The sequence below is a fragment of the Gallinula chloropus genome, assembly GCF_964237585.1.
Source record: "Gallinula chloropus genome assembly, chromosome: 2".
NCBI classification, from domain to species: domain Eukaryota; kingdom Metazoa; phylum Chordata; class Aves; order Gruiformes; family Rallidae; genus Gallinula; species Gallinula chloropus.
This window is the reverse complement of record NC_140086.1, coordinates 114,730,049-114,744,534: the sequence shown is the minus strand read 5'-3', so window position 1 is coordinate 114,744,534 and position 14,486 is coordinate 114,730,049. Positions and strand designations below refer to the sequence as shown.

At 38.9% G+C, this 14,486-nt stretch overlaps 1 protein-coding gene across 26 annotated transcripts in view; it reads right to left on the bottom strand.

Annotated features, from left to right (window-relative positions):
* Positions 1 to 14,486, bottom strand: part of CLASP2 (cytoplasmic linker associated protein 2) — a gene marked incomplete at its 5' end in the record, with an annotated part of 146,096 nt that overhangs the window by 56,664 nt on the left and 74,946 nt on the right. For 16 of the 26 annotated variants that reach the window (XM_084279686.1, XM_084279690.1, XM_084279687.1 and 13 more), the window contains 7 exons: positions 356 to 433; positions 2,545 to 2,604; positions 4,506 to 4,576; positions 7,789 to 7,924; positions 9,116 to 9,261; positions 10,124 to 10,216; positions 14,305 to 14,384. In XM_084279686.1, coding sequence (XP_084135812.1) covers positions 356 to 433; positions 2,545 to 2,604; positions 4,506 to 4,576; positions 7,789 to 7,924; positions 9,116 to 9,261; positions 10,124 to 10,216; positions 14,305 to 14,384 — 664 coding nt within the window. Of the gene's footprint in view, positions 1 to 355; positions 434 to 2,544; positions 2,605 to 4,505; positions 4,577 to 7,788; positions 7,925 to 9,115; positions 9,262 to 10,123; positions 10,217 to 14,304; positions 14,403 to 14,486 lie in introns of all 26 variants that reach the window. The other 10 variants (XM_084279667.1, XM_084279691.1, XM_084279688.1 and 7 more) reach the window with 1 other exon arrangement.

Genomic DNA, 14,486 nt, shown 5'->3' with positions numbered 1-14,486 from the left:
CAAGAGAAATTCTGCCATGGTGCTCACCAGCTGCAGTGCTGCAGTTGTTTAACGACTTAATGATGGGGGGAGGGAGGAAGAATAATTAAGCAGCAGTATCAAAATTTCTGATTTCTGTTTCAATAGAATCCTCAAATGCTGCATGACTGTGTTAACTCCCTCAATTTTCAGAATGACTTTGACTTTTTCAAAACAAACAAGATACTAGTTCAGGACTCAAAAAAAATAAACATTTTTTTCAACCCAACTTGTGTTCTCTTCTTCAGTCACAGTTACATGCTCACCTTCCATCAGACCCTTCTATCAGCCATGTAAAACACAGAATTTTTCAGAGCAAAATATAATCAGAACTCACTTTCTTGCCTCCACTCTTGCCTCTGCATCAGCATCATGAATACCCTTCTTGATCGTTTCAACCAAGACAGCTGCGTGCCTAAAAGACAAACACTCTTCATGCTATTTTGCTTCTCCAAATCCTATTTTAAGTAGTAAAGTTTCACACATTAATTAACATTTTCTAAAGTAAAAAGCAGCTGAGAGAGTTGTTCTTTAAGATATCAAGTAAACAAATGCTTAAGCACAACGATGTACATTCTGCAAAGGTTTAGGTAAGCTTCCTGCTTCAGTCCAAAAGCATTACAATATACTTTTCAGAGACACGTCCACCTATCACACCTAAAATGTTATTTTTAAAATTCTTTTTAAACACACCTAATTTCCTGAAATGGAAAAACTATTTTCTCTACTATGTTAATAATAAGCAAAAGGAAAACGTTAAGATTAATCGGTTTGCTTTCCTGGAAATCCACCTCTGAAAGCTTTTGGTGTGAGTTCTAAACCTCAACACATGCTCAAAGGACCCGTCAGAACAACCAAAAATTGTGATGATAGAAGATTTTAATTCAACAACTTTGGGGGGTTGTTTGTTGAGGGGTCACACAGGTTAGTTCTGGGGGGGTTATTTTGTTATTTTCAAAAAACAAACACTCTGACAATCAAATGATCTCCCCATTCTTCCTTTCTCAGATGCACCTTGAGGTGCTATGGAAAGGTGATTTTTAGAGCTGGATGAGCCTTCTCTAGAGGACCCATAGTCCCTCTGGGTCTAGCCTGTGCTTACAGTATGCATTCTGTAGAGCTGATGCATGTACTACTTTCCTATCTACTCAGAAAAGCTACAGTGTGCTAGTCATTACCAGGTGTCATCCTCCAGTTTTTTCCTACTTTCCTTCTTTGATGGCAAGCACACAAATCTGGATTTGAGTGGTGGACTGTCTGGTGGATAAGGAATTGACTGTATGGTCCCGTCCAGAGGGTAGTAGTCAATGGCTCAATATCCAGATGGAGAGAAGTGGTAACCAGTATTGTTTAGTATCTTCATCAATGACAAAGACAGTAGGATGAATGCATGTTTGCAAATGCAATCAGCAAGTTTGCAGATGACACCAAGCTGAGTGGTGCAGTTGACACGCCATGGGGACAGGATGTCATCCAGAGAGACTTGGACCAGTTAGAGAGGTGGGCCCATGCAAACCTCATGAAGTTGACCAAGGACATATGCAAGGTCCTGCATTTGGGTCTGGACCAATCTCACTACCAATACAGGCTACGGAAAAGGACTTGAGGGATCTGACAGATGAAAAGCTGGGCATGAGCCAGCAATGTGCACTTGCAGCCCAGAAGGGCAACCACATCCTGGGCTGCATCAAAAGAAGTGTGGCCAGTCGATCAAGACAGGTGGTTCTACCCCTCTACTCTGGTGAGGCCTCACCTGGAGTACTGTGTCCAAAAACATGGACCTCTTGGTGCAGGTCCACAGTCAGAGCACCTCTCCTATGAAGACAGGCTGAGAGAGTTTGGCTTGTTCAGCCTGGAGAAGAGAAGGCTATGGGGAGATCTTATAGTGGTCTTCCAATACCTGAAGTGGTCTACATGAAAGCTGGGGAGGGACTGTTTGGAAGAGCAGGTAGCGATAGGATGAGGAGCAATGGTTTTAAACCATAGAAGGGGAAGACTTTAGCAAGAAGTTCCTCACTAGGAGGGTGGTGAGACACTGGAACAGGTTGCCCACAGAGGTGGTGGAGGCTTCATCCCTGGAGACATTCAAGTTCAGGCTTGATGAAGCTTTGAACAACCTGATCTAGTAAAAGGCGTCCCTGCTTACTGCAGGGACTGGATGACTTCTAAAGGTCCCTTCCAATATAATGCATCCTATGATTCTCTGCAATCTCCTCCTTGCAGGAGACGAGACGGATGCTTACCTGTCCAGATGTGCTGCACAGGATACGTATGTGAAACTCTGAGCATGCATTGCTCACATACAGTACAGGAGAAGAGGGGGGTAAGGAGAGGAGGCAACATGACATCAAGGCTGGAGTACACAGCTCTGCTTTCTCCTGGCACTTGAGTGAGACACATGACCTGCTGTGCTAGAAAGGCTGGCCAATACCAAACAACATAATCCAATTAAAGGATTCAACAAAAAGATTTCTCTCAAAGTTCATTAGCAGTTTACTCTTGGGAAAAAACATACTTGCCCCATACCTTTCCAGTGAATGTGTTTGCCACTCTTGTAACAACAGGTCTAAAAATTCAAAGGAGCGCCTAGAAAGACAGGACAAAAATTTATAATTAATACTCATTTCTCTAACATGCTTGTGGAATAAACAGTAACTTTCTTTTTTCTCCCTGAGGGCAACAAGTATGTAAGACAAAAGTATATTTATCTGTAAAATAAGGACATTGGTCACCTTACTGCAAAGTTAAAATATTCTGTATAGAAAGCAAACATGCAGGCTAATGAAACATAAGGTAAAAAAACACAGGTGTGGTTCAATTAGCCACCTGTTACATTATTACACATACGCTATATCAGTTTTATTAGGTCCAACACAGCCAAAAATCAATAAAGTTTAAAAAATGTACAAACTATAAAATCTTAATATTAAAAGAAAGAGAATACTTTAAAAATTTTGCTTTTAAGTCACAATATAATGTTTATATGGCAGCTTACTTCTGCCCCAAACACTATTCCCACACTTTCATCTGGCATAGCTGAGTATGAAGCACAAGGAAAAACACGAGATGATTAACAGCAGGCTCCCTGTACTGAAAGCACTCCTCAAGATTTGCTGGCACCGTACAATCTAAGTTACGTAACCCCATTCATTATTAATTCAGAATTCTTGACAATTCAGCAGACAGACATTAGCTAGACACACTTTAAAATATGTCTGAAGTTAGATACTGGTGAACAAATCAAAGCAGCATGGATTAGGAAGGTGGAGATACAAGTCTTCCAAAAGGTGGTGGCCTCTACTGTCTGGAACTACTAATTTTTCTAGTTATGTTTCAATGTCTGAGCTGTTCTGGAAGGGCAAATTTCATTTTTAAATACTTTGGACACCTAAAGGCATGGCAAGAAACCCTGAAAGGCTTTTCACTATTATAACTGATATAGTCTTCCTCTGTCTTTCCAAAGGAATGAAAAGTCAGTATGAGAACAATGCCATTCTGGCCACCCTCATTCACTGGATTGTGAAGCACAGTACCAAAAGCCTCCTACACAGTCTGATGTTCCTCATCAAAGCCATGGTGAGTGGAAGCACTGGAGCCCTGTGAACCATTTTGCAGTAAAACCACAAGTTATAACAGGTCAGCATCATCTGGGTTGGTCCAGAAATAGCGTTAACTGCTCTTGGGAGATTCTGCACCAAAAATTCCACTCTGTCAGAACCCAAGTAATATTTTCAAGAGCCAATCCAAGTGTTCAAGTATCATGTTCTAGGAAAAAAGCAACATGCTGAAGAGGCACCTCAGTTATTAAACATGACACATTGATCTACCATGTCCTATCTAAGGCAGCAGCCACTGTCTCAAACCCACAGTTCCCAGCGTGGGAGGTTTATTATTTTGGGCACAGTATCAGACAGCCCAGCTCGACGCATTCAAAACACACTGCACAGAAGTTACAAAGTTCTGCAGGCATCAGTAGAGTGAGGTGTTGGCACACACACCTCACACAGTACACTATAGTGCTCTGACAAGAGCTAACCTCAGTAGACCTGTCAAGTCTGGCCCTAACAGCAACCAATAAGCTCAGGCTGTCTCTTTTCAGAGACATGAGCTGTCTGTTTCATGCTCTCCCAATGCCTCTCAATGCCTGTGTTGTTTATTCTCATTAGACTGAGCAACACAGATTCAGCTACAGGTTTTTCTCCTTCCTTCTGGTTTTAAATCAGAAAGTACTTTTTCAATGAGTGCTAGGAACATTATAAGTTAGAATAAATTCTGTAGGAGGACACAGTCTGCATCCCCCAAATCGTCAGGAAGTACCATTCCTCAAACGTCATCTGATATAACCTTGCTGAAATTAATTTTTGCAGCTTACCAGATAACAGTTTTGTATATTCAGAGTTAATGGCCATAAATATTCAAATCTGTCTATTTTAACATATTTAAAGAAGCAACAGCTTTAATAACAGCCTTATTTATAACATGCTCACCTTCTAACCGCAACTGATTTTGAGGTACAGTTGCTTGTTATTAAAGGTATGAGTCGTGGAACATGGGTATGCTGAAAAAGAGAACAAAGCAGTTAATGATAAAAGCATTCCTGAATTTGTACTGCACTTAAGTCAAACAGAATCAGCAACATAATAAAAATGGCATTCATAATGCTTACTGAAACTAAATGTGGAATGCTATTAGAGACTGCTCCTAGCACATGAATTGATTAAATCTAATTTTCTTTCCAAAACGTCATGCAAACAGCACTTCCAATGCCATCAATAATCACATAATGATATGTGATATTTAGCTGTCAGAAGTCATAAATGAAGGGTCAAATGTGTCTCCTTAAAGGAGTTGTACGCTGATGTCATTGTAGTTTTGCCTACAGGAAAAAAAAATAAATAGACATAGCCATCTTAAAATTCAGACTTAAGGAGAAAAAAGAAAATCAATCTGAAACTATGGGCATTCTTTTAGTGATCAATATGATTAGTGGTACAGAGACAAAACTCCTTTTAATGTAAAATATATCAACACAATAATAAAAGCTTGACATGTAACATAATTAAGCTTCTATTTTTATAGATATATATATATATAAAAGAATATATATCTCTATAAATATATATATATATATAAAGATCTACAGGGAAACACCAAAAATCCTCATGGGAAAAGAAAATCCTTCAACAACCATTTAAAGTGGGTAAGATCAACTACCTTAAATACAAATGCAATACTTAAATTTGGAATTAAAGCAGCCTTACTTCAGCTTATTTTAACTAATTGCAGACACAGAGTATTAACCTTTTAATTCCGAGCAACATGGTTTAATAAATCCATGTTCAGTTTATTTCTTTATTACTTTCCCAATTAAAGACATAACTTCTAGAACAGTCCCTGATACAGTACGAAACTGTATCCTGTAAAAAAAATGTTTAAAAAGTACAGTACTGAACAATTCTTAGTATCTCACATGATAAACTTTCTCCTGATGTTCTTGTTGTGGGATAGAAACACACAAATCACACACACCCCAAAAAAAAAAGCAGAGACATAATTATCAGCTTTCAGAGTACTGCCAACTCCAGAATTAGGAGGGAATTCATCCAAATACCTGGAAGAGCCTTACAGTTGTATCTGCACTGATATACCTTTAAACAGGGTTTTAGGGGGTTGGTTTGTGTTCTGCATAGTTCTCAAATTGAAAAGTGGCACACGACCGCCAGAAAGGGAACAATAAGTAGTCTCAGGGGAAAGAATAAAACGTTTTTACAGCTGAAGAAACCAGTATATTCCAAGTCTTTGGAGCTATTGACACTGCAATTTCTAGAAAGTGTTTTGCAAAGGAATCAAAGCCACAGGCTCCTTTCATTCAGCTTTATGACTGCACATTTCATCTGTTACCCCTTTAGAGCTGTAATGACACACGCTTCCTCCCAACGCACCTTGCGGGTCAATTGCCCAAGCTAAATCCCACCTCCATCTGGAAAAGATTTTATGCCATCTCATCACAACACACCCTCCCCCTGCTTTGTTCTGTCTTTCTTTGTATTAAATTGGTTCCTGATTTACTAAGATTTGAGAAAGAGAACTCAGACAACAGCATAAGAACAGTCTGGAGAAGAAATGTGAAATCCAAGGAAGGGGAAAGACAAGACCGAGCTCTTCAAGATCACTGGTATAATTCAGCCTCCCTCTGTTTTAGGTACAGTCCATCTCAGAGCATTCAGAACTAAAGCACCAGGATCTGAACTGACTGTCAGGAGATTCTGGCAGGAGTTTTTGAGCAAAACGCTGACTCCAAAAGCTGTAATGGCTTGGGCCCTAAATATTCACTCCCTAAATTCACACTCCCTGACCAACCCTCATTTAATCCAAAGTAAATTAGTCCAAAGGAGAGTGGGATTGTATTTCATTTGACTCTGGTATTTATTTCTTTTTCCACCGAAAGATGAATTTTCTGTCAGAACACCTCATGTGAGATATTTATTGGTTGGGTATTTGGACACTACTACTTCTATGCCTCCAATCTAGTATGTTAAATTACTGTTAAAAATAAAAAGTTTAAGCAAAATTAGGGCAGCTATAGCTGATGTGTAGTCTTGTCTTCAACTGACCTAAACCAAAAAAGCCAATTTAATATAATTGGTGAATTTTAACTTCATACTGGTTTTCTGGTGTTTGATTTGGCTCCCGTACACAAGAAGTTTCTCACATGCCTGAGCTCGTTTAATACCACTGCAAAGAGTATTATTCTCTTAGAACTTCCATCCCATGGAAGGTGTATACCTTCCTCCACACTCAACTCTGTGCCATGAGCCATCCCATCCCACAGTACTGTAAGAGTCTGGGGAAAAGATGCCAATGGTTCCCAGCCCAAGTGCTGATGCAAAGCAAACACAGAAATCTCACAGGACACTCTCAGAGGAATGGGTAGACAGACTAAGAACAGACTCCAAAACAGACTGAGTATAGCAATAAAAGGTGTGATTAAACCACTTCTGTTTCCAACAACTTACAAAATTAAAACCAGGAATGACATATGAGGGAAGAGCAGTAAGTGCCTAGCATTAAGAACACCGCAGCTTTTAATGCAGAAGCTACAGGCAGCCTCCCATTTCTATTTGAAACACAAAAAGTATCAGTACAAGTCTCAAAAATCTAGCTAAATATCTTGCTTCAGACAACAATCAGTAGCAAATGCATAAGGAACAGACAATTAAAAAAATACCTAGTATACAGCATTCCCCTCCTCTATATGCTATGGCTTTAAGGACTCTTGAAAGTTCTTAAACCCAAGGACTAAAATACCTACTGGGCTTTTTTTCCATGAACTTATGCTTTCTATACTGATCCACCTGTGTTCAGCCTCTTCAACATTTTATTAACTCCACAGTTCCAATTTTTAATTTTTTTTTAAAAGAAATAGTTTTATTGTTGTTTTAAAATTATTACTAGCTTCTTAACTACTAGATTAAGTTTGTCTTCTCCAAAAAGGCAGTTAAACACAGTTAACCTCTTAAATACAACCTGCCTTTTTACAATTCACATGTTACCAAAAAAAAAAATCTTGGAAACAAACTTGCTTTTCATACCTTCTCCACCTTTACAATAGTAATGGCTGCTGATAATAAATAGTATTTGTCCAGCTGTGAGAAAAATTACTTCTCCAGGAAGGTCTGATTTATAATCCTGCATTTCAGAATTGCTGTTAGTTCTACTAAAAGGCACTATCTAAACATGGATAGCACATGAAGTGAGAGGAACACCTACCCGAATAATGAATCTGATGGCTGCGCACCCAGAAGTTGCCATCACTTTGGCGCTGTTGGGAACCAGATTAAAAAGAGTAGGCACAATAGCTTCGGCGCCATGATCAAACTTGTTTCCCAGAACAGTTGAAAGATGGCTATTTAGGAAAAAGAAATAAAGCTTATTAACAAAAATTCTTTTCTTAGTCATTGTACATTTCACAGATTTATCTTTCTAACCAACAGAGTTTCTTGACTTCAGGATTTCCAAGTCCTTGCCTCATTAGAAATGCAGGATTTGTGGGACAACTCTGTTGTTACATTGAAAGGTTGAACACTAACAACTCCATTTCATAACCAAACACAAATGCCACAATTTGAAAGTCTAAAATTCTCATATCCACATAAAATATCGTACTATTTCTGCTTTTTAACACACTTTTGAGCACGTAAGTTCCAAAAGATTATAGATTTATTGCTCAGGATTTTTCTTTTTGAGTGCAGAATGAGGACTTCTACACAGCACTTCACACTACTCCTAACTTCCTGTTAGAAGTTAGCATTATCTTCTCCAAGCCTGAATTTCCCCGGCAAGGACACCTGTATGCTCCAAGAGGTCTGGGTGGTCTGTTCAATCAGGAGACCACAACAGCAAGGGTGAACTCTGGGGCATATTTGTTCCACATGGCCACTGATAGTTACATTAATGCCTGTCAAGACGACAAAAAAAGCTACAGAAAACATGGAAGTGTAAAACTTCTGATGTAAAAATGAAGCACTTTCACCCACATTGAATTTAATGAAAGTCCCCACAATAAGGATGGGGATCTTCTTTCTGTTGAGGCCCAGCTTCTAAAATTATTACAGACACAGAAAGATATGTACCATGTACAAAGCTTTACTGAAGCTTTCACTTGGGTTTTGTCTTTTTTTAGTTGCATCTCAGAGAATTCGACAGTCGTCCAGCAGAAGAGCTCAAAATATTATTGAGCAGCTCCCTTTGTTATCCCAAGTAATCCTGTTATCCAAGTCCTCCTGTGCCAACCAGCCAAGCATAATTGTTCTCAAGACTAACCCCCAATATTACAGCAATCTGTACCAACTTCTACCAAACACTCAGAGCAGCGATGATAATTTGTTCTTCACATGCAATCCGTTACAGGACTGTCGACTACATGTATCACCTAAAAGAACAGACGCCTTGAAATGTTTCTCTACGGCTTCAGATGCTAACTTGACTCTTTTTAGCTCACAGCATACAGCAGCCCAACAGGATCACCTTTCCCACAACACTGCAAATTCATCCTAAAATCAAGCCATGTGTACAAATGCACATGGGTTATACTTACGCTACAGTGATGCATGCTTCTCTAACCACCTGGGATCTGAGATCCTTGGCCGACAGCTTGAAAGCACCATCCAACAACCGTAAATGCTGGAAAAATCCATCATACTGTGCAGCTCCAGCAACAAGCAACGACCGAACTTTCTTCAGCTACAAAAAGAATTCAAGGCCTTTAGCTTAGAACACTGCCAACATGCATTTCAAACTAAAAAACTAACAGCTTCAATGCAAGTAGGTATGTAGGTAAGTCTTTAAGGCAAAGCATCACTTTTAAGTAATTTGTCAGTAATTTAAGAAACTGATACCAAAAAAAAAAAAATCTATTACATTAATTCCAGAGCTAAAAAATCCAAATCTCAGTCTACAAATATACAAGTACATAATTCTGTTCACATACCTGTTTCCAAATCATTAAGAATCACCTTCCCAGGGAGGTGGTTGAGTCACCATCCCTGGATGTGTTTAAAAGACGAGCAGATGAGGTACTTAGGGATATGGTTTAGCTTAGGACAGGAATGGTTAGACTTGATCATGTTAAAGGTATTTTTCAACCTTGTGATTCTGGGTTTCTGTGAGATGCCATAAACTTGACCAAACTATAACTGCTAAACACAAACCCGCATATTTAAATCTTCCATGTGGAGCGTTTATCTTAGTCACACAAAAAAGATACTAATGCTAGCACCTTACCAGCAGAATATGTAATTTTACATAAATGCCAACTGAAAACATATATGATGGCTTTTAGCAAAGTCTTCACTTCAATGTTGGCTGAAATGCATGCTGCTCAGTTCTCAGCTGATGCAAAACCACAACTGTATTTCAACCTTTGAAATACACTTGCTCAAACTTTTTTGGTATATAGGAATTCAGTGTTTCAAATTTTCAATGAAAATTACTTTGATTAGCTGGGGTGTAATTACTTTAAGAAAAAAACATTTCAAAAACACCCAGCTGCCTGTGTTTTATGAAACGTACCCACCCAAAGCTGAAACCAGATAAAAAGACTTACCGCGTTAGTTCGTTGATCCCAATCGTGTTTGTCATCTGAGAGAATTTCCCTGATTTTGTTCAACGTTTCTTCAAGTTCTCGACTAGAATAGATCTAAAATATTCAAGAACCAGAAATTTATTATTAACATCCCAAGTAACATGAAGGAAAACTGCCTAAGACTGAAAATACAACTGTAATTCTGGAAATCTTGCTCCAAGTTCCAAAAGTTCCAGAGACCTGTGTAAGAGGTATAAATTGGCATTTTAAGGCAAATCTTTAAGGATATCACTGAGTAGTGAATATTGATTAAAAGAAAAATTTGAAGAATTAACATTTTGCTCAAGATTTCACCTGTCATCCTTGTCATGATCTAATCATACCAAGAACTTTGTTAACTCTTCTTTTTTTAAAATAGTTCAGTATGAGCAGAGGTCTTAGATAATCTGCTACAACAGTACTGCGATTTAATTTCATTTTCATACCCACTACTACTGTGATAACCAATGGATGATGCAGCTCTTCTGCAACAGGGACTCTCTTCCTCTTTACAAGAGTATTACTACCCTGAGCCTAGCACTGCCTGACTTACACAGTCAGTAAATAGATGCAAGGAGCCACCTCCAGTCCAATCTCTTTATCATCTACCCAGTAACTCCAGCAAAACTGAAGCCTGACCAATCTTATCACACATCAGTCACTGTTCAGTAATACATGAGTTAATGCATTTATGGATATGTTTAGTGAACTGCACATGTACAAGGGAGTAGGTCTAAAGAAGAAAAAAACCCCCAAAGAATAGTCATGAAAACATATTAATAACAGAAATAAACTGTCTTCCTCTCTATTCTACACTAGACATAAGCCATAGAATGCTTTTTTCTGCTTCCACTGAATATGCAAAATTTAAAGGCTTTTCCCCCCTATTGATAGCATGTTGAAGAGGACATGAAGTAAATTACTAACCAAAAACTTTATCTGACCAGATTAATTCTATCCTGTCATGAAATTAGACCTGTATTTCCAACCAAAAAAAACCCTCTCAAATTGTCAAGATTGTCCATATCTATACTAGTTTCAGAGGAATAAAAGGTAACAGTTTAATAGCTTTCCTTGACCTTGACTAATCATGTTTTTAGAAGGTCAAAATGAAATTCTGTTTTCAGTCAATGACATAATACATTTTTGTTCATCAGTTCCCACATCAGACTTCTATAAAAATATTTACTTTTTAAAAAAACAATTCTTGCCATTAATGGGAGTTACTCCTGACAACCCAGACACAGAATTTTTTTCAACCTAAGTAGAAGCAAATAAACAGAGTTGTTCAAACATGATAGCTGTAATCTATAATATAAAGGCACAATCCTCTCACAACTACACTTCTCCTTGTGTCACACAGGTCCAAGACACTGTATCTGAAAATTACTCATCTTCATAAACTGCTAACATCCATTAGAGGGCAACAGACACACACGTAACATTAAGTGTGATATCGAAGACAGAAAAATTAAAAGCTCAAACACAAATAAGAGTAATAACTATACAGGTGGGAAGTATTTCCAATATGGGGATTACAAACTAGAAATGAGTAAACCGTATGATACCCTGCTCCCAACACTGGGACAGGTTACTGGAAGGGCAGATCCACCATCAGAGGCTTTTAAGAATGAGTTAAGCATACACTCACCGTAAGTAACCTCAATTTACTTGATTAATCCAGATGCACTTAATCTTGATCCAGAATTGGATCCTTTTTTCCATAACACAGTTCCCTTCCTTACTTTCACTGAAGCCACCACTAATACCCACAAATGTAATGAAAACAGAAAGACACAGGAGCGGGTCCAATAGTGTACAAACAACTCATTCTCCCAATTCTAACAGGTTTCCTTTGCTTTTAGAATAACCTGACAAAGTGCAGGTCATAAAAACATACTTTTTTCTTAGAATCTAGTAAAGAAACTTCTCTCTTCCTTAGGAATTAACACTGTCTCAGAACATGGGATCTGCCTTTTTGTGGAAAGAACAGATTGTTGACAACCAGATGGATGAAGCTAGACAGTAGGAAGTCATTATTCTTAAGGATAACCCCAATTTTTTTAAATCCTCCGCCCCCCTACCCCCCGCCCAGAAGGTCTTTCTTACATTCTCAACTATGAAACAAACAGGTCCTTCTGAGGTCACATTCCTCACCCTCACCTCAGTCTGCGTGAGATTAGTAAAGACAAGTGGGTCTTTCTCCTCCACCTCTTGCAGTTTGGGAATCACCTACCTTCCCAGGTCATCAGCAGTCAGAAAAATCACATGTGCTTGTCAAGGACAGTTACCCCACTTTTGTTCTTGCAACGTTATTAAGCAACTTGAGTGATTAGAGGACTCTGCTTGGAACTGCAAATATTAAGGAATATGCTACAGGCAGCATATTTGCTCTACTGTGCGATATCTCTGTTCAACATAATGGGGATAAATAATACTAAGAGCTCCTCTAAAGAATCCTTAACACAGTTTGGAGAGGCAAAGAAACATACAGATCTTAGGTCACAGGACAAAAGATATCCTCAGTGTGACAGGAACCATGGAGATAAATTGTTCCTCCATAAAAGCAGACAGTATTTCTGCTTACAGTTAAAGAGGAAGGGATGCCATCCAGAGGACATTTACAACCTTGAGAGGTGGGCCTCTGCAAACCTCATGAAGTTCAACAAGGACAAATGCAAGGTCCTGCACATGGGTTGAGGTAATCCCATGTGGCTGGGTGGAGAATGGAGTATGGAGTGAGAACAGCCCTGAGGAGGAGGACTTTGGGAGTGCTGGTTGACGAGAAGGCTCAACGTGACACAGCAATGTGTGCCTGGAGCCAAGAAAGCCAACTGGATCCTGGGCTGCATCAAAACCAGCATGACTAGCAGGTCAAACTTGCTCATTCTTCCCCTTTATTACACTCTTGTGAGACTCTACCTGGAGTACTTTGTCCAGTCCCCAGTACAAACATAGAGCTGTTGGAGTGAGTCCCAAAGAGGGACAAAGATCATCAGAGGGCCGGAGCACCTCTCCCATGAAAACAGGCAGAGAGGGTTGGGCTTGTTCATTGTGAAGAGGGGAAGACTTTATTGTAGCACACCCCTCCTCCACCAAAAGGAGCCTACAGGAACACTGGAGATGGGACTGTCTACAAGGGCATGTAGCAACAGGAAATGGGGCAATGGTTTAAAACTAAAAGAGGGCAGATTTCCATTAGGTAGTGGGAAGAAATTATTCACTGTGCGGGTGGTGAGGCCCTGGCACAGGCTGCCCAGAGGAGCTATGGCTGTTCCCACCCTCACAATGTTCAAGGCCAGGATGGATGAGGCTTTGGGCAACCTGGTCTAGTAAAGGGTGTCCCTATCCATGGAAGGGGTTGGGACTAGATGGTCCTTAAGGTCCCTTCCAGCCCAGGCTATTCTGTGACCTAACAACTAACTACATTGTCATCTTGGGAAATAAAAATAGATCAAAAGTATATATTGAGAAAAGGGACTCATAAAAATCCTCCTGATGTTTAACAGCTATGGATGACTGAGGTTTTGGTTGCCTTCCACACCTCAGCAGCTCAAGAAAAGCTTATTCAAAATAGGTCTAGGATGAAACAAGCACGTTAAATGACTCAAATGTGTGAAAGGACCAAATATGTGCTATTCCCACACTCAAAGAACGTAAAATTAAAATCTGATCTCTCCTCTAAGAACTCAGAATCCAACAGGTTCATTAGTATTCAAATAAGGCACTAATTTATTTTTTTTTAGATGAAGGTATGCATGCCAGACATTCATCATTACAATTCAGTCACATCTGAAAATAGGATTTGTGCTTTTTAAATTATTTGCCTGTATTCATTTTTTCAAACATTATGGAAATCTTTTTCTTATTAAAACATATTATTATTCTCAGTAGCTCCATGGAAAAGATTAAGAAAAGTAATAACGGAATTCAGCTGAAAAGCAATGTGATAATTGGTAGGACAATGAAGAAGAGAGGGGTGTTTTTGGTAACTAACTGGAAGAAGTTAAAGTGCTTCCCATGGAGACTAAGTTCAGAAAAAAGGAAAAGAAACAACACTTGCTTAGAGGACCATAAAATTGAAGTTTTAAAAGTATGCTAAGCACATAGTACAGCAAATAGCCTACTTCTAAAAACAAACACGAGGATACACAGCAGCTTACCTGTACAGTAGGAACATCTGTAAATGCCTTAATAAAATCATCCTCATCCACAGCTCCAGCTCCTCCTTCTTTAGTGGAACCTACATAAATGTAAAATACTGTTAAACATTATGTAACATACACCAAGGTTTTCAAACCAACATTAGCATCTTTCACAATACCTGTTTTCAAACATTTAACAT